General features: G+C 43.1%; 1 protein-coding gene across 3 annotated transcripts in view; it reads left to right on the forward strand.

The window, feature by feature from the left end:
- Nucleotides 1-19,291, forward strand: part of SLC22A3 (solute carrier family 22 member 3) — a 250,751-nt gene extending 231,460 nt beyond the window's left edge. For 2 of the 3 annotated variants that reach the window (XM_040429280.1, XM_040429282.1), the window contains 4 exons: nucleotides 716-824; nucleotides 10,574-10,686; nucleotides 12,327-12,426; nucleotides 18,470-19,291. In XM_040429280.1, coding sequence (XP_040285214.1) covers nucleotides 716-824; nucleotides 10,574-10,686; nucleotides 12,327-12,426; nucleotides 18,470-18,512 — 365 coding nt within the window. In that variant the 3' untranslated portion in view covers nucleotides 18,513-19,291. The remainder of the gene's footprint in view (nucleotides 1-715; nucleotides 825-10,573; nucleotides 10,687-12,326; nucleotides 12,427-18,469) is intronic. The other variant, XM_040429281.1, reaches the window with a different exon arrangement.
- Nucleotides 19,292-21,291: the final 2,000 nt, after the last annotated feature.

A 21,291-nucleotide genomic window follows, 5' to 3' on the forward strand; every position in this document is an offset into this window, starting at 1 on the left:
CATGTAATTCGCAGTATCTGCTCTTATTCTGTATATATGGGCACTGCAGAGTACCACTTCTCTTGTCCTGTGTACTGGATGTAATTCTCTGTATCTGCTCTTATTTTGAATATATGGACACTGCATAGTACCACTTTTCTTGTCCTGTATACTGGGTGTAATTCTCAGTATCTGCTCTTATTCTGTATATATGGACAGTGCACAGTACCACTTCTCTTGTCCTGTATACTGGGTGTAATTCTCAGTATCTGCTCTTATTCTGTATATATGGACACTGCACAGTACCACTTCTCTTGTCCTGTATACTGGGAGTAATATCAGTATCTGCTCCTATTCTATTTATATGGACAATGCACAGTACCACTTCTCTTGTCCTGTATACTGGGAGTAATTATCAGTATCTGCTGCTATTCTGTATATATGGACGCTGCACGCTGATTGACTTGAATGGGGCTGGGCTGGAACTAGGCCATGTGACCGATGTACAGTGATGTCACTGGCCTAGGAAGCTGTGATGCTCAAGGCCTCTTCTTACACCTGATCAGTGGGGGTCCGGCAGATCTGATACTGATAGCTTATCCTGAGGATAAGTCATAAATATCTTTTCCTGGATAACTCCTTTAAAACAACTGTCTTTCTTACATACAGTGGGTTAGAAGAAGGGGCAGTTTTTATAGAAAGACAAGTGAAATAACACGTATGTTATTATTTGCAGATCTCTTGTGGCTAAAAATAACACTAGCCACTTTAGGCCGACTGGGAATCACAATGGCATTTGAAATTGTGTACTTTGTAAATACAGAACTATATCCAACACCACTGAGGTAATGTGAATATATTCCTATTTCAAAATATAATATACAAAAAAATTGTTAATATCATAGAAACTGTAATATCGAACGTCACTTTTAGGCTGGGGCTACACAGCGACCTTGGCTGCAGCACATGTTGCATGACCAAAGATTGCTGTGTAGCAGGGAAGCCATGGATCTAAATTGGGGTTGCAGTGCAAGCTGCCATGACCGTGATTCCAAAATAGAAAAAAAATTCAGCAGTGGGGTTGTAGTTACAACAACTTGTGAGTCATGCCATAACCCCATTCAGTTCAATGGCTGCACTGCTACACAGCAATCTTTGGTCATGTGACTGGTGTTGTCATGTGATTGCTGTGTAGACCCAGTGTAAAGGTACAACGGGTTTTAATAATAACAAAAGAATGCTTGCCATTATGCAGTTTCACTTTGTTAAAAATACATATAGAGTAAATTGAAAGGGTGGTCCCTCAAGTTACTATATTAATTGGTTCTAGGACGACCATTATAAACCATTGTAACTTGAGACCGTAATGCTATGGAAAACTGGTAATGGATTCCAAAGCCCCAAAATGTCATCCTAAAATAAGAGAAATAAAGATTAAGAAACAAATAAGTAGATAATTAAGACATAAGGTAAGTCCTTACATATAGCAGTCAGAAATAGCTGTTAGGAGCTGTAAATCAATTATGATCAGGACAGAGGTTTATTCAGGGCCTTGTACCAGACGTCGAAGGAGCTACTCTCAACTGGGACCCAAAAGAGCATCTCATCCTGGTACAAGTATAGAACAGTACAGAACATGTAGTACTGCTCTGTACTGTAGTGAGGTGCTACTAGACAGCCAATACAGGTGTTTTACCAGAGTGCCCATAATGATTGGCATCCGTAGTGTATGAGGTGCTGTATGTTGAGTCTGGTTTCAAGTTACAATGTCCCACGAAAAGCCATTGTAAGTTGAAAATATTGTGTTTTGAGACTATCGTAAACAACTAGTCACCACAATATTTGCCCATGTAAACCTGTAAAATATAAAGCAGAAACTCCAGCTGTTCAACTATCTACATTCCATGCTTCTCATTGGAGTTCACCAGTAGTACAATCCACAGTAGAACATTACGCATTGGTATCAACCAGAAGTGCTCGAAACTTGCATAGAAACATACTCGTAGAAACTAGTGATGAGCAGCAGGGGCAATATTCGAATTCGCAATATTTTGCAAATATTGTGTAGAATATTCGTCATATATTCGCGAAATCGAGATTATATTCTTGATTGCGAAAATAGGCAATGTAATATTTGCATAAAGCGTGCAAAATACAGTCGTGGGTCATTTATGGTACATTTTTCAAGCTGGTATAAGTTTCCTGAGGCTGGAGAAAATGGTTGGCACTGCAGAACATTTGTCACGGCTGAGGATGGGGGAAATCCTCAGCCGTGCGAGGCCAGATACTGTAGGCCTACTCGGCCAGGAGAACAGGATAGGGAGCAGGTCACCTCCTAACAGCGTCCCTACCCTGACCCTAACTCCTAACTGCATGGGCCGACCTTAAAGGTAGGAGGACCCATGCGCAGGAACCTCGGATCCCTAACTCACCCTCCGTCCGGTCCCTGCGCTAGGAGTCAGGGTAAGACGACCTACTCCTCCTAGACGCGGAGGAGCAGGAGTCTCACTGGCCAAGCTGTTGGGAAAAAGGGGAACACAAACAGTTTTACGGGTATGGCAGGCGAACTAGAAGTTCCACCAACCTGCCACAGCCTTGCTGACTGGATCCCTGAACAACAGGAATCCAGAACCGTAAACTGCACAAAGTGACAAGGAAGGTCCCAACAGAAACATCACATACAACATGACATACAAGAGACATAAGCATAAACTTAAACTATAGACTACTTAAACTCAAACTTTAACTATGACCACAGTGGTGGCTCTCACTGGCGGATGTAAAACACAGGAGGCTGCTATCAGCAAGCATGCTGAAGCAACCTACTGAGCTCTGCAAGAGAGAGGGTCTTTATAGGCCCAAGTGGCCACACCCAAGGATTGGACACACCCAGTGACATCACACACACACTGGGAAGGAAGTTAACCCTTCCAGTAACACAGAAGGGAAAAACACAACTTAAAGGGGAAGTGCACTCAAAACATAATACACAGTGCACACAACACACACACCTAACAAAAGGGTTGCTAGGTGTGACCGCACGCCAGGGCAGCAGCTGCCTAAGAACGTTCAGGCTGCTCTGCTGCAAAATACAACACTGGTTGTCCGCGGCAACCACAAGTGAGACCACAGACAAGCGGCCCTCACCCGTGGTTGAACGCCCATACAAAACCGCAGACAACCGCATGCGGTAAGAGGAGTCACGGTCATGGGCATGGCCGTGACAACATTAGAATAGCTTTACATGCAGATAGAGTGCGCCAATATGTTCGCGCTTGCGAATTTTCAGCAATATCAGCTACACCATAGATCAATCTAACGTACACTGACTATCTCCCCCTAACTATTTGAATTATATATATATATATGTTAACTGTCTAATGTCATAACATAAAGCACAGAGCACAGCAATGACACTGCTGTCTCTTTCATAACTGCAATAAACTTTAGAAAATAGCTGCTGGGGAGGTTCTTATATAGTAAGGGGTAGGCAACTTTCCTATTGGTTGCTAGGGATGTTGCTAAGCTGTGACAAATCCTTCTCATTGGCCCACAAGCTAGAAGAAGTGAGGGATGATCACCTGATGTGTACTGTGTTAAAAAAAAAAAAAAAAAAAAAAAGAATATTCGTCATTACGAATATATAGCACTATATTATAAATATTCGCAAATTCTCGAAGTGCCGATATTTGAGAAAAAAAATTGCTTTTCGAATATTCGCGCTCAATACTAGTAGAAACTAGAATAGCTGCAGCTGTAGTAATACAAAAAGCTGTATATATCAATTTATGATACAACTACTGTGCAAATATCTATTATATAGGTTCTTCATCAGGTTTAGTGGAATAGGCTTATAATCAGATGACTTTATAAATGCACAACTAAAACCCTCTACTGCATATTGGTGAACCACCTGTCCATGTACTTACTGGCCCCATAACTGTTTCTTGAAAAAAGTGCTTAAATTAAATCAGTACTTAATTTCCATATAGACCCATAACATGCAAAATCAAGTATGTGAAAATATAAGAGATCACACAGAGCAGCTTTTTGTAGTCTCCAATACCACAGCTGCAGCAAAAATGCTATGCTAATGGGGTCGGAAACCCCAAAAGCACTATGTGACAATAAGCCATAGATCCTGCTTTTCCTGTTTTGTACAGCAGATCCTGTGTTTGAAAGTGGATGTATCTGACAGAACACGCTGGACACAATGTCAGAATAAATTATCTTTGAATGCACATGTGCAGAGTTTTTGGATATTGGTCAGACGGCAGGGAGAACATTTTTAAAAAAAATTGCAGGATTTAAAGTTAAAGGGTTTCTACCATCAGAAATACTGTTATGTAGCTGACTGACATTAGCGATGTGCTAATGTCAGCACTATATAACAGTATGTTTTTTACATTTGTCCCTGCAGCCGTTCTGATAAAATACACACATTTATAATATGCTAATGAGCCTCTAGGTGCTATATGGGCGTAGATTCAGCACCTAGAGGCTCGGTCTAATCACCCTTTATCCCGCCCAGGTCCTCCGTTCTGCCTGCCCCGCTCCTCTTGATCGATGTCACGGTTCGCAGCATCACTGACGAAATCCCGCGCCTGCGCCGTCCACTTCTGTATTCAGCGCAGGCGCAGTGAGTGAATGATGCGCTCCTGTGTCACGGCGGACGGGATCTCAGATACCCAGATAAACCAACAAACAAGTATCTAGGCGAGAAGCTGGGGAAAGGTCACCTCCTAGCAAATCCCTGACTTCTCTTCCTACCCTGCTAAGCCCACATTCAGACCTTGAAGGTAGGAATAATGTGTCCTCGTGCCTGGGCTAAAAATACCCTAGAATCCCTGAGATCGAGAAAGGGGAATAGGGCATTCTGCTCCCTCAGAACCTGAAGGGGACAGGCGACACACAAACAGCCTAGACAGCAAACAAAAACAGAAACCAAACTTATCTTATCTGAGCTGGAACAGACAATCCTTCCTTCCTTGCTTCCAAGGCCAGACTGATTTCTATAACCCGCACAGAACACTGGGAATGAGTGAAATTTAAACCAATGACCCCACCCAGTGCACCTGAAGAGAGGCGGATCTAGCACGACTCCAAAACAAAACAAAAAACTAAACACGTGCTGCTATTCTGGCCGAACTCCGCACATAGTCAGAGCAGGGCATGACATCCTGGTGCCGGATTCCTCACTGCGCCTGCGCCGACTACGTCACAGTGAGGAAGCCGGCATCAGGAAAGCGGCCTTTACTCACTGCGCCTGCGCCGAATACAGAGGGATTTCGTCAGCGATGCTGCGAACCATGATATCAATCAAGAGGAGTGGAGAGGGCAGAACGGAGGACATGGGCGGTATAAAGGGTGAGTAGACGGAGCCTCTAGGTGCTGAATCTACGCCCACATAGCACCTAGAGGCTCATTAGCATATTATAAAAGTGTGTATTTTATCAGAACTGCTGCAGGGAGAAATGTAAAAAACACACTGTTATGTAGTGCTGACATTAGCGCATCGCTAATGTCAGTCAGCTACATAACAGTATTTCTGATGGTAGAAACCCTTTAAAGGGAACCTGTCACCTCTACTATGCTACCCTCACTGAGCGTTTCTAAATGTTCATTGTGTTACCCTAAACATATAAATTACACTTTTAATTTCATTTGCAGACAAATTCAATACGTTTCAAGCATTTTTGTACTTCCCGCCTTTTATGCAAATTAACATAAAAGAGTCATATCTTACTTGTGTGACCAGAGAAGAGTCATATTTTCAAGCTCTGATTCATCTCAGGTTAATTTGCATATATATCAAATCGGTTTTTTTACACAATAAAAGCACACAGAGCTATGGGGACTGGATATTGCGGATGTGCTAGCGGCCATCTAGCAACCCATGTACTCAGCTCTATACACAAAATCCCTGTGACAGGTTCTCTTTAACCGCCTCCGGCCAGCCTATCGCAGGATTGCGTTCCGGAGGCGGTCGATTCATTCCTCCTAGACGCATATACGCGTCATCTCGCGAGACGCAAGATTTCCTGTGAACGCGTGCACACAGGAGCGCGCATTCACACGAAACTGCAGGTAAATGAGCTGATCTACAGCCTGCCAGCGGCGATCATTTGCTGGCAGGCTGTAGATCCGATTTTTTAACCCCTGAAAGGTATATTAGACGCAGTTTTGTTAACAGCGTCTAATATACCTACTACCTGGCCCTCTGGTGGTCCCTTTTGCTTGGATCGACCACCAGAGGACACAGGCAGCTCTTTAAAGTAGCACCAAACACCACTACACTACACCCCCCGTCACTTATTAACCCCTTATTAACCCCTGATCACCCCATATTAGACTCCCTGATCACCCCCCTGTCATTGATCACCCCCACTGTAAGGCTCCATTCAGACGTCCGTATGTGTTTTGCGGATCCGCGGATCCACGGATCGGATCCGCGGATCCGCAAAACACATACGGACGTCTGATTGGAGCCTTACAGGGGGGGATCAATGACAGGGGGGTGATCACCCCATATAGACTCCCTGATCACCCCCCTGTAAGGCTCCATTCAGACGTCCGTATGTGTTTTGCGTATCCGCGGATCCGCAAAACACATACAGACGTCTGAATTGAGCCTTACAGGGGGGTGATCACCCCATATAGACTCCCTGATCACCCCCTGTCATTGATCACCCCTCTGTAAGGCTCCATTCAGACGTCCGTATGTATTTTGTGGATCCACGGATCCGCGGATCCGCAAAACACATTCGGACGTCTGAATGGAGCCTTACAGGGGGGTGATCAATGACAGGGGGGTGATCACCCCATATAGACTCCCTGATCACCCCCCTGTCATTGATCACCCCCCTGGAAGGCTCCAGTCAGACGTCCGTATGTGTTTTATGGATCCGCGGATCCGCAAAACACATACGGACGTCTGAATGGAGCCTTACAGGGGGGTGATCACCCCATATAGACTCCCTGATCACCGCCCTGTCATTGATCACCCCCCTGTCATTGATCGCCCCCCTGTAAGGCTCCATTCAGACGCCCGTATGTGTTTTGCGGATCCACATTTCCGGAAAACACGGACACCGCGGATCCGCAAAAAACGGACACCGGCAATGTGCTTTCCGCATTTTGCGTATCCGCACATTGCCAGAACTATATAGAAAATGCCTTTTCTTGTCCGCAATTGCGGACAAGAATAGGACATGTTTTATAGGCTCTACAAAAAACGCAGTGTTCCCCCGATCAGGCCTGATCTTGTGTGCACACCGCAGTGACAGAAATATATTTTTTTCTGATCACTGCAAAAACACCGTAAAATCGCTGCGGTGCTATAAAAGGATCACTTTTGAGGGGCATGGCGAGTTCATAGAAGATTTTTATTTTTTTGATCACAAGTTAGCGGAAATTGATTTTTATTTAATTTTTTCTTACAAAGTCTCATATTCCACTTGTGGGTGTCATTAGCACCTAGAGGGCTCCGTCCACTAACCATTTCAGCCGCCCATCGCGTCCCTCCAGCCCGCCCGCTCCTGTTGATTGACGTGAAACTTCTCAGTATCTCGTACCAATTCCCGCGTCTGCGCCGTGCGCTTCTGTATTCTCCCGGCGCCGTCTTCCTCACTGCGCCTGCGCCAACTACGTTACAATGAGAAAGCCGGCACCAGGAGCGCGGCATTCACTCACTGCGCCTGCACCGAATACAGAAGCGCACGGCGCAGGCGCGGGAATTGGTACAAGATACTGAGAAGTTTCACGTCAATCAACAGGAGCGGGGCGGGCTGGAGGGATGCGATGGGCGGCTGAAATGGCTAGTGGACGGAGCCCTCTAGGTGCTAATGACGCCCACATAGCACCTAGAGGCTCATTAGCATATCTATAAAAGTGCTTTTTTAACAAAAACGGCTGCAGGGACTAATGTTAGAAAGATACTGTTATGTAGTGCTGACATTAGCGTATCGCTAATGTTAGTCAGCTACATAACAGTATTTCTGGTGGTAGAAACCCTTTAAAATACAAACAGAATGTGATTTTTTTTATATTTACAGTAATCCCTCAAGACATAAGGCCTCAGGATACAATATTTTCAACATACAACAGTCTTTTCTGGGCCACTGTTAATTGAAACTAGACTCAACATACAATGCCTCAGATACAATGCAATCAACATGGCCATTTCATTGGTAAAACACCTTTTTTGGTTGTCTAGTAGCACCTCTGCGGTACTACATGTTCTGTACTACCCCGTCTGTGCCAGGATGAGCTGCTCCTTTGGACACTAGTTGAACTGCGACTTCATTTTGTAATTCTGGTACATGTACAGTATGTACTATGCACTACCATGAAAAAGCTCCTGCTCTTATCATAGAAAGTAATGTACAGTCGTGGCCAAAAGTTTTGAGAATGACAAAAATATTAGTTTTCACAAAGTTTGCTGCTAAACTGCTTTTAGATCTTTGTTTCAGTTGTTTCTGTGATGTAGTGAAATATAATTACACGCACTTCATACGTTTCAAAGGCTTTTATGGACAATTACATGACATTTATGCAAAGAGTCAGTATTTGCAGTGTTGGCCCTTCTTTTTCAGGACCTCTGCAATTCGACTGGTGGGCCAATTCCTAACTGATAGGAACCCATTCTTTCATAATCACTTCTTGGAGTTTGTCAGAATTAGTGGGTTTTTGTTTGTCCACCCGCCTCTTGAGGATTGACCACAAGTTCTCAATGGGATTAAGATCTGGGGAGTTTCCAGGCCATGGACCCAAAATGTCAACGTTTTGGTCCCCGAGCCACTTAGTTATCACTTTTGCCTTAAGGCACGGTGCTCCATCGTGCTGGAAAATGCATTGTTCTTCACCAAAGTGTTGTTGGATTGTTGGAAGAAGTTGCTGTTGGAGGGTGTTTTGGTACCATTCTTTATTCATGGCTGTGTTTTTGGGCAAAATTGTGAGTGAGCCCAGTGCCTTGGATGAGAAGCAACCCCACACATGAATGGTCTCAGGATACTTTACTGTTGGCATGACACAGGACTGATGGTAGCGCTCACCTTTTCTTCTCTGGACAAGCCTTTTTCCAGATGCCCAAAACAATCGGAAAGAGGCTTCATTGGAGAATATGACTTTGCCCCAGTCCTCAGCAGTCAATTCACCATACTTTCTGCAGAAGATCAATCTGTCCCTGATGTTTTTTTTGGAGAGAAGTGGCTTCTTTGCTGGCCTTCTTGACACCAGGCCATCTTCCAAAAGTCTTCGCCTCACTGTGCGTGCAGATGCGCTCACACCTGCCTGCTGCCATTCCTGAGCAAGCTCTGCACTGGTGGCACTCCGATCCCGCAGCTGAATCCTCTTTAGGAGACGATCCTGACGCTTGCTGGACTTTCTTGGACGCCCTGAAGCCTTCTTAACAAGAATTGAACCTCTTTCCTTGAAGTTCTTGATGATCCTATAAATTGTTGATTGAGGTGCAATCTTAGTAGCCACAATATCCTTGCCTGTGAAGCCATTTTTTGCAACGCAATGATGGCTGCACGCGTTTCTTTGCAGGTCACCATGGTTAACAATGGAAGAACAATGATTTCAAGCATCACCCTCCTTTTAATATGTCAAGTCTGCCATTTAAACCCAATCAGCCTGACATAATGATCTCCAGCCTTGTGCTCGTCAACATTCTCACCTGAGTTAACAAGACGATTACTGAAATGATCTCAGCAGGTCCTTTAATGACATCAATGAAATGCAGTGGAAAGATTTTTTTGGTATTAAGTTAATTTTCATGGCAAAGAAGGACTATGCAATTCATCTGATCACTCTTCATAACATTCTGGAGTATATGCAAATTGCTATTATAAAAACTTAAGCAGCAACTTGTCAAATTTCCAATATTTATGTAATTCTCAAAACTTTTGGTCACGACTGTACAGCTTCCAGCATCTATGACTGTCTGTTTTACAGACTTGCTTTATCTGCCTTGGTTATCTGCATATTTTTATTAAAACTTGACTTTTTCTTGTTTTGAACCAATTACTGGTTTTCCATAGACTCAAGTTACAATGGTTTCAACATATAGTAGTCGTTGTTTTCGTCTTTGTGGAATTTTCCTTTAACAGCTATATAGTTTTAAAAGCTAAATATTTTTTACAAATACCCTAGTATGTCATAAATATTTTAAGTATGCAATGTAAAAGGAGTATATCACACAAGCAGATCTTACCACGATGCTAGGAGCCAGGCAGTGATGTCACTGACTTACTCCAACTACAAGTTCATATATATACTGCTAAGCATGTAGGGACTACGGAGACAGAAGATATTATAAATAACTGTCATTTTGGAGCGTTAACATAGCCAAGTATGGATCTTACAGGAAGATTTGTATCTTCCCTTTTCCTAGAAATACAGTATAAATCTGCCAGTTATTTTGAATTCCACTGTGGTGTGAACATCTGTTTTTGCCTAGGACAATAGATCACGCTGAATATGTCAGTGTCAATTACCTGACCATATTTTTACAATCATAGTGCAGAAACTGTGTGCTGTTTTAACCGATGTTTAACTGATTAATTGATTCATTTTCTTTTAAATGTTGCAGAAACTTCGGTGTATCCTTGTGTTCAGGCATGTGTGACCTAGGAGGAATCATTGCCCCATTTTTACTTTTCCGATTAGCAGAACTATGGGTGGAACTTCCTCTCATCATATTTGGTAAAATTTCAACAGAGTACCAATACTGGCACATTCATGAACACATCATTATCTTAATTTTTCCCTCTGTCTTCAGTTGATCAAGGAAAAGGAAAAGTTCATAGACAGAAATTAATGAGTTACTGTTAATAGATTTTCCATTTCATCTCAGCCCCCTGTCAGGGGGGCAGAATAAATTAGGTGGTGACTGAACAGTTTATGATGTGTTGGAAGCAGGAAAAATGGGCAAGCCTAAGGATGTGAGTGACTTTGACAAGGGCTAACTTGTTTGCCTAGGCAGCTGGGTCTGAGCATCTCCGAAATGAAAGGTCTTGTTGGGGATTTCTGGTATGCAGTGGTTGGTATGTTAGTACTTTCCAAGAATGTTATAAAGAAAAACAACCAGTCAACCAAAGACAGGTTCATGGGAGCCTAATGCACAATAATGTATGTTAGGAGAGTAGGAGTAAATTATTGATTCTATTCTATCTAGCTGATCGGAGGGGGGTGGCAGAAGTTTCACATCCACTGATCTGATATTAATGATCAACTTGCTAAATGTATTAAAGAGGTTAATATATATATATATATATATATATATATATATATATATATATATATACACTCATTGACACAAAAAAATAAAAATAATGTACCAAGATGGAGTTGTTGGAATCAAATTAAACTTTCTACATGTGAATGTAATAATGAAATAGTATGTTATTACAATATTAGAGCAAAAGGATAAGTTTATTGGGGAAAACTGTACGATTGATAGGCTCTAATACCCTGTTGGGCCACCTGGATATAAGATGGGATACGACTGAGCAAGAAGTCATAAAGGTGCCGTATGGTATCCTGCAGCACATTTGCCCACAGATGCTGCAGCCTGTAGATCTTTCACACTCATAGGTTGCCAAAGCTGGCGTCCTGTCTGGTCCCATAAATGCTTGATTGGCTATAAATCTGGTGACCAGTTAGGAGAAGGAAGTGATGCAATCTGGTGGAGACATTCCTGGGAAACCCTTGCTGTGTGTGGTTAAGCATTAACCTCAAAGCTCAGACAAAGGAGGTGGAACCACAGCCCAACAAAATAGGGAGACTGATAAGCAACTTAACCAGCACCTGGACATTAACTCTCTCAGTGCTGAAGGAAAGTTCAGACCTCTAATCCGAATTCACACAGGGAGAGCAGAGAGACGTCCGCGCCTGCCCGGGACAGCAAGCCCGTGGCGGGCATGCACCTGCGAGCGTGACACCTGGTCTCTCTCCATGTGAAAATGTGATGTTCAGCCAATCACTGGTTGTGGGTGGTCACCTCTGTGGCCAGTGATTGGCTGAGTGGTCAATATTCTACTCCCAGAAAACCCCCTTAAATGACAGTGGAAGCAAGATAATAACAAAACCTATTGAATTTGCTTAGTGCAGGGATGGCCAACCTGCGGCTCTCCAGCTGTTGAAAAACTACAACTCCCAGCATGCCCAGACAGCCTACAGCTATCAGCCTATGACAGGGCATGGTGGGAATTTTAGTTTTACAACAGCTGGAGAGCCACAGTTTGGCCAGCCCTGGCTTAGTGTATAAGGTGACTATACAGATAAAATAAAATGTATGAAATGATTACATACTATAATACAGTGTGTGGTTTTGTTGCCTTTAGGAATACTTGGCCTTATTTGTGGTGGTCTGGTATTGTTATTGCCTGAAACAATGGGTATTTCCTTACCAGAAACAATTGAAGATGTTGAGAATCTTGGAAGGTAAAGACCACTTATTTTTATTTAGCAAATTATTTTTTGGCCCAGATTTACTAATGTGCCTGTGTCTAGAATCTGATTAGTAGTAGTGCAAATTAGCACACAAACCACAAAAGGGGACATTGGTTAGTAGTTAGGAGGTGTGCCTTCACAGGAAAAGGTAGGTGGTCTAAGATGTTGCACCAGTATTCTGGCATAAAATTGTGTCTTAAAGGGGTATTACCATCTAAATGATCACTGTTAAATCTGTTAATGATCTGACAGTGATAATTTTTCTAAATACATTTTATTACCCAATTCTAACCCTTTTTGAGAAAATAAGTCCCCTCTTATCTGATGTTGTCTTTCGTCTCCCCTGGTTACGGCCACCTCTCCTGTCGAATCCCACCGGGCCGCGCTTGCGCAGAAGACTGAAGATTCTCTCCCGGCCGCGCAATGTCCTGAACGCGCATGCGCCATGATGACTTCTTCCTGGCCAGTATAGTACAGAGCCGTGAACGCGCACGCCGGCTCTGTACTATACAGGCCAGGAATAAGTCACCATGGTGCATGCGCGGCGTGCATGCACGTTCAGGACATTGCCGGCCGGGAGAAGACGTCACTCAAGCCCAGCCGAATCCTGGAAGTGGACGTCACGCTGGACGAAGGTAAGTATTAAAACTGAATATGGGAATACCCCTTTAAAGTAAAAGTAAAATGCCTGTGTCTGGCGTTATTGACAGTCGCAGTCTATAGCCTTGGGCCTCTGCTGTTTGAGACCTGCCGGCTATGGCACCCTCTGTGCTTGAGAGTGGGCACCATACTTAAAACACCTCCTTCCGCCATACATGTATGGTGTTGGGACTCAAGGAGTTAAGGTGTGTGTATATATATATATATATATATATTTATATATATATACATATATATATTTATATATTTATATATAAAGCATGCCCCTCACATTTTTGTAAATATTTCATTATATGTTTTTTATGGGACAACACTAAAGATATGACACTTTGATACAATGTAAAGTCATCGGTGTACAGCTTGTATAACAGTGTAAATTTGGTGTGCCTTTAAAATAACTCAACACATAGCCATTAATGTCTAAACCACTGGCAACAAAAGTGAGTACACCCCTAAGTGAAAATGGCCAAATTTTGCCCAATTAGCCATTTTCCATCCCTGGTGTCATGTGACTTGTTAGTATTGCAAGGTCTCAGGTGTGAATGGGGAGCAGCTGTGTTAAATTTGGTGTTATTGCCCTCACACTCTCTCATACTAGTCACTGGAAGTTCAACATGGCACTTCATGGCAAAGAACTCTGAGGATCTGAAAATCTGAAAAAAAGAATTGTTGCTTTACATAAAGATGGCCTAGGCTATAAGAAGATTGCCAACAACCTAAAACTGAGCTGCAGCACAGTGGCGAAGACCATACAGTGGTTTAACAAGACAGATTCCACTCAGAACAGGCCTTGCCATGGTCGACCAAAGAAGTTGATTGCACGTGCTCAGTGTCATATAGAGAGATTGTCTTTTCAAAATAGATGCATTGCTGCAGAGGTTAAACGGGTGGGGGGTCAGCCTGTCAGTGCTCAGACCATACGCCGCACACTGCATCAAATTGCTCTGCATGGCTGTTGTCCTAGATAGAAGCCTCTTCTAAAGATGATGCACAAGAAAGTCTGCAACAGTTTGCTGAAGACAAGCAGACTAAGGACATGGATTACTGGAACCATGTCCTGTGGTCTGATGAGACCAAGAAAAACGTATTTGGTTAAGATGGTTTCAAGCGTGTGTGGCGGCAACCAGGTGGGGAGTACAAAGACAAGTGTGTCTTGCCTTGCATCAAGCATGGTGGTGGGAGTGTCATAGTTTGGGGCTGCATGAGTGCTGCCGGTCGTAAGGAGCTACAGTTCATTGAGGGAACCATGAACGCCAACATGTACTGTAACATACTGAAGCAGAGCATGATCCCCTTCCTTCGGAAACTGGGCCGCAGGGCATTATTCCAACAAGATAATAACCCCAAACACACCTGCACTGACGACCACTGCCTTGCTAAAGAAATTCAGGGCAGTGCCATCTTAAGAGCATTATAGGCCCCCGGGCAATACAGTGCACTGGGGCCCTGTCTACACAATCACGCACTAGAATAAAAATGCAAATTATCAATAAGGCGATATTTATTGGGCATTTCCTCTTGTGGATTTTCCCCAGCAGTAGGATCAGGTAATGATACCATTGGTATTTCTGCTGGAATTGGAGTGCATGTAGATGTGGATGCTACATCTGGAGGAGCAGAACTACTGGCTGACGTTGCACCTGGATTGAGCCAAGATGTTAGTTTTGGAAGTTTGCACATTTTCTCTTTCTCCTCTGCAGCCTTTTTCCTCTTCTGTGCTCCACTCAAAACATTACGTTTCATTTCTGCACTAAAGGTTATTTTCACCAACACGTAATAAACTTTATTTTTCCTCACCTTTTTTACACTTCCTCGAACGAGTGGCAACTCTAAGATTGCTATATAAGGGGGACACATAAGATATTACAGTCAAAACTTGAGGGGCACTAATAACTTAAAGTGGATGTAAACCCAAACATTTATTTTTTTTGTGATGTCACAATGTAGAGTACCCAGGCAGTACACACGCCACTCCAACATTAATACCCACCAGCACCAGCAGTACCCACACCAGCATTACCCACCAGCACCAGAGTGTGTGTACATTTATATATATATCTATATTTATTTCGTTTTTTTAGTTGTATGATTAAAGTGGATGTAAACCCCCAAGTATGCAGTATAGCACCCTATAGTATACAGCACCACACAGTATGCAGTATAGCACCCTATAGTATACAGCACCACACAGTATGCAGTATAGCACCCTATAGTATACAGCACCACACAGTATGCAGTATAGCACCCTATAGTATACAGCACCACACAGTATGCAGTATAGCACCCTATAGTATACAGCACCACACAGTATGCAGTATAGCACCCTATAGTATACAGCACCACACAGTATGCAGTATAGCACCCTATAGTATACAGCACCACACAGTATGCAGTATAGCACCCTATAGTATACAGCACCACACAGTATGCAGTTTAGCACCCCACACTATACAGTACCCCACAGTATATAGTAGAGCAGTATAGACCCCCACACTATACAGCACCTCACTGTATACAGCACCCCAAACTATACACGATACAGCCCCCCACACTATACAGTACAGCACTCTACACTATACCGCACCCACAGTATACAGCCCCCCACACTATACAGTACAGCAGTATAGCACTCCCCCCACTATACAGCCCCCCCCCACACTATACAGGCCCCCCACACTATACAGGCCCCCCACACTATACAGCCCACCACACAGTATACAGGCCACCCCCCCCCCCACACACACAGTATACAGCCCACCACACAATATACAGCCCATTACACAATATATAGCCCACCACACAATATACAGCCCACCACACAGTATACAGGCCCCCACACAGTATACAGCCCCCCACACAGTACACAGCACCCCACTATACAGTAGTTTACAGTATATTAAAATAACAACCCCATGTCACCTTTTTCTGATGTAATCTTTACACAGAAAAGCTCCACAGTTAACTTCTGCAACACTCCTGATAGGACCTGTGATGACTTCATAGCCATGTGACCAGTAATTGCTAGGTTACTGGTCACATGGTAATGATGTCATTAAGGTCCTAGATCAAAACTCATTAAGGTCCTAGAATTAAGATCATTAACACAGTACGATCATGATGCCTGTGTAGCCGACAGCCTGACACCCGGGGCAGTAGCTAGCAGGGCTCAAGAGGCAGCTGCCTTGGGCCCCCCCAGGAGCAACTGGGCCCAGGGCAGCTGCCCCTTTTGCCCCTTGGTAAAGACGGCCCTGGCGGCAACGCTGCTAAATGATGGTTGGGAAGTTGGCTGGTGGGTTCACTGGGCAGGCGGGCCCCCAGGCAAGTGGGGCCCCCGGGCAACTGCCCAGCGTGCCCATTCGAAAAGACGGCCCTGATTCAGGGTAAAGGTGCTTGACTGGCCAAGCATGTCTCCAGACCTAAACCCTATTGAGCATTTGTGGGACATCTTCAAATGGAAGGTGGAGGAGGGCAAGGTCTTTAACATCCACCAGCTCCGTCATGTCATCATGGAGGGTGGAAGAGGATTCCAGTGGCAACCTGTGAGGCTCTAGTGAACTCCATGCCCAAGAGAGTTAAGGCAGTGCTGGAAAATAATGATGGCCATGCAAAATATTGACACTTTGGGCACAATGTGGCCATTTTCAATAGGGGTGTACTCACTTTTGTTGCCAGTGCTTTAGACATTAATGGCTGTTTGTTGAGTTATTTTGAGGGCACACCAAATTTACACTATTATGCAAGCTATACACTGACTACATTTTATTGTATCAAAGTGTCAGATCTTCAGTGTTGTCCCATGAATAGATATAATAAAATATTTTCAAAAAATGTGACAGGTGTACTCACTTTTCTAAGATACTGTATTTATACACGAGAGTTCGGCTCACTTTGCCGAACAGCCGGCTGTCAGTCACAGGTGAAGGAGCAGGAAAGGGGGCGTGGTTACCTTGACTTGAAGCAAGGAGGCCGCTGCCCCCTTGACATGAAACATGACTGGAAAATAGCGCGAGCGGGGATAAAAGAACGGTTTTCATGCTTTTACTGCATCTGACTGCAGGAAGAGAATGATCATTAGAAACACACTGCTGGCTACTTTAAGGTACTGCTTGTCGTTTGGGATGTTTTTTTTGCTGCTGACAGGTTCCATTTAAACAAATGGGTTTTGGTAATTTGCTTAGAAATTTTAAGAATTGCTTCTAAAATTCTAAGCCTTCTAACATCCTAAAAAACTAAAATGCAATTTACAAAATTTTGCAAACAAAGTAGACATATGGGAAATGTAAAGTAATAACAATTTTATGAGGTATCACTATCTGTCTTAAAAGCAAAGAAATAAAAATTTAGAAAATTGCAATTTTTCCACATTTTCTGTAAATTTGGGATTTTTTAAAAATAAATAGAGGTAAAACATATTGACTCAAATGTATCATTAACATAATAAAGTACACAAGTACAAGGTGTCATGAGAAAACAATCTCAGAATGGCTTGGATAAGTAAAGGCATTCCAGAGTTATTACCACATAAAGTGACACATGTCAGATTTGCAAAAATCAGCCTGGGATTTAAGGTGAAAAGTGGCTCAGTACCGAAGGGGTTAAAAATTGCGTCTTGTCCTGCAAAGAAAAATTCTCATATGGCTACATAAAAAAATATGAAGATAAAAAACAATGTTATGTGCTTAAAGGGCTTTTCCATGATTTTGATATTGATAGTCTATCCTTTGGATATATCAGATATCAGAAATGTAGAGGTCCAACACTGAGCATACCTGCCGATCATTTGTTTGGTTGTTGTGCCAGAACTACACAGTGGAAAAAGCTAGTAACAGGCTCTCGCTGAAGTGAATGGAAGCAACGCTACAGTTATCAGCTCCGTCCCATGCACCACTATGAACAGAGCTGCGTAGTTCCAGCTCTGGAGCTACGGTCTACGACTAAACAACTGATCGTGGGGATGCGGCATGTCACACCCACACTGATCTGATATTGATTGCCTATCCAGAAACCCCTGTGAGGGCCAATAGAACTGCATTCCTAATGGGTTAAACTATTAAATAATGTCATAGGTCAGGGATGGCCAACATGTGGCTCTCCAGCTGTTGTAAAACTACAATTCCCACCATGCCCTGCTGTAGGTAGCTTGGGCATGCTGGAAGTTGTAGTTTTGCAACAGCTGGAGAGCCGCAGGTTGACCATCCCTAAGTCACAAAAAAAATTACATATACTGTACATAACCTCATACAAATACTGAGACAAAAACACAAATTCAAAAGCATTCCTGATTTTGAAGAATGTAGTTTATTTTAATATTCTTGTTTTCTTGTCTTATAGAAATAAATGTATTTAATGGGTGAATTTAAACCTTTTATTTCAGGCCAATAAGAAACGACAAGAAAGAGAATATGGACTACTCTTGACAGTCATCTAAAAAGTTATGGTGTGATATTATGACCTTTCATTAGGCATATTTTTCAAGATAGTCAATAAAAATAAATACCCTTATAGTTTTGTAAATGTATCCCCACATATGCATAGCTTACTAGGTCTAGAACAGGTCAGCATAAAAAACATAGGGGGAGATTTATCAAACTGGTGTAAAGTAGAACTGGTTTAGTTGCCTATAGAAACCAATCAGATTCCTCCTTTCATTTATCACAGCTCCTTTGGAAAATGAAAGGTGGAATCTGACTGGTTGCTATGGGCAACTAAGCCAGTTCTACTTTAGACCAGTTTGATAAATCTCCCCCATTGTGTTGCAGAACCAACTAGTGTGAACAATTGTAATCAGTTATTTTATACAAAAAAACATTTTTAATAAAAATTTGTATTTTCACACAATGCATGGCTATTTTAAGTTATAAATATAATTAGTAAGGATCTGTAATATGGCTGCTGATATATGGAAGAAAAACTTCATTCTGTTTGCTACACCATTTAAAGGGAATTTCTACTATGTGTACACTTTTATTTACAGCACCTATTCAAGTGTATGTATATTTTTCTGCCTTAGTGTAGAACTTTTGTCATACAAAAGATGACACCTGCCATTAGCAGCACCTGCGTGTCAAATCTGTAAGCAGTGATACCTGCAGATGCAAAAATTATGCAATATATTGTGTTAAATAGTGATGAGTGAAGTTCTAAACAATTTGATTTGCTTCGCCGAATTTCACAAAGAAATTTGATTTGTGATGAATTACTTTGTCACAAAGTGCATTCTTTTGTATGTAGCCGGCGCAATGACAGGGAACGGCAATCGTGCTGCCCCCCGTCATTGAACCGCTCAGGTGCCGCGTTCATCACTGATCACAGTATCTGTCAGGGTCAGGTGTCCCACTGGCATTATTCTGATACTTGACAATGATATCTGACCATGTCCTAAATTGAACACTGTACTGATGATACAATTGAGGCCTTTCAGAGAGAGGCCGTTGGGGCCATCTTGAATTAAGACGAAGCACAAAATCTTATGACGTCATCCCGCTGGCCAGGCGTGTTGACGTCATCACTGATAATATCACCTCACCTGGCCAGTGTGCTGGCATGGTGACATCACACTTCACTCCATGTGAGATTTCACACAGTATCTTTAATCAAGATGGCCGTGACGGCCTCTCTGTGAGTAAATGGATAAGGTGAGTATGTTTTTGTGGTTTTTTTACCGCCATTTCAGGGAAAATAGATTAGTTACCACGAAGCACGAGGAAATTTGGCAGCGAATCGAATTTTTCCTGAAATTTGGATCGAAGTCAATTCATTTGGCTTCGATTCATTCAACACTAGTGTTAAAGGGATTCTGTCACCTCGTTTTAGCCTATAGTGATGCGGACATGCACGGCTAGATCTCCGCTAGCATGTCCCCAATATACCTATTCTATAGCGCTGTGTCCTTTTATTGTGTTTAAAAATTATTTTATAGATATGTAAATGAGCCTGGTAAGGAGCCCAAGGGGCTGTACTAGCCTTCCTGGAGCCCAGCCACGCCCCCCCGTGAAGGAGCCCAGCACCGCCTGCGTCCTCCGAATCTCCTCCTTGCTCACAGTTAGATCGCCGCGAGCTCGCGCATGCTCAGTTCCTTCTCTGAGGCTGATGCCAGCACAGGGGAGGAACACTATGCCGTCACTGCGCATGTGCGAGCTCGCGCATCGCGAGATTACGGTGATCTAACTGTGAGCAAGGAGGAGATTCGGAGGACGCAGGCGGTGCTGGGCTCCTTCACAGGGGGGCGTGGCTTGGCTCCAAGAAGGTTAGTACAGCCCCTTGGGCTCCTTACCAGGCTCCTTTACATATAAAAAAATAAAAATAATTAAACACAATAAAAGGACACAGGGCTATGGGACAGGTATATTGCGGACATGCTAGCGGCGATCTAGCCGTGCATGTCCGCATCTCTATAGGCTAAAACGAGATAACAGAATCCCTTTAAAGTGTAACCAAACTTACAAATTAACTTTATTGAAACCTACTCTAAGGCTACATTCACACAAAAGTATTTTGTTTCCTTGTCCGTTACGTTTTTTTTTTGCGGATTGGATGAGAACCCATTTATTTCAATGGGTCTGCAAAAAATGCGGACAGCACACCGTGTGCTATCCGCATCCATATGTCTGTTCCGTAACCCCGCAAATAAAATAGAACATGTCCTATTCTAGTCCGTTTTGCGGACAAGGATAGGCATTGTTACAATGGATCCGCAAAAAAAAAATGGATGCCATACGGAACGTCATCCGTTTTTTTTGCAGCTCCGCAATTTGTGAACTGCAAAACATACGGTCGTGTGAATGTAGCCTAATTGTGAATTATGCTTTATTTTATTATTTATTTTACTTTTGTTAGCGAAATAGGTTCCTGAAATTGAGGAGCCTATTGCACTTTAGAATTCTTACTCTCATACACTGCTATGTATGGAGGTACGGATTCACTGAACCTGTACAGGCAGGAGCTCCATTGCACATCGCTGCTCCTGCCTGTACTAATGCTGCTCTCCTAAATCCTGGCTATGTCAGGCTTTAGCACGCGGGCACAGGCAGATGAACGATATGCTATGGAGCTCCTGCCCTGCACTTGCTCAGTTCCACTAGTAACCTGCATAAGGCTGAATTCATACGTCCGTGGAACACGGTCCGTGAGATACCGGAATGGCTGCTTAGTGCAGGAGCGCACAAGTGTAATATGAGTGTATTACTGTACAGCAGC

This window comes from Bufo bufo, chromosome 4 (genome assembly GCF_905171765.1).
Source record: "Bufo bufo chromosome 4, aBufBuf1.1, whole genome shotgun sequence".
Lineage (NCBI taxonomy): Eukaryota > Metazoa > Chordata > Amphibia > Anura > Bufonidae > Bufo > Bufo bufo.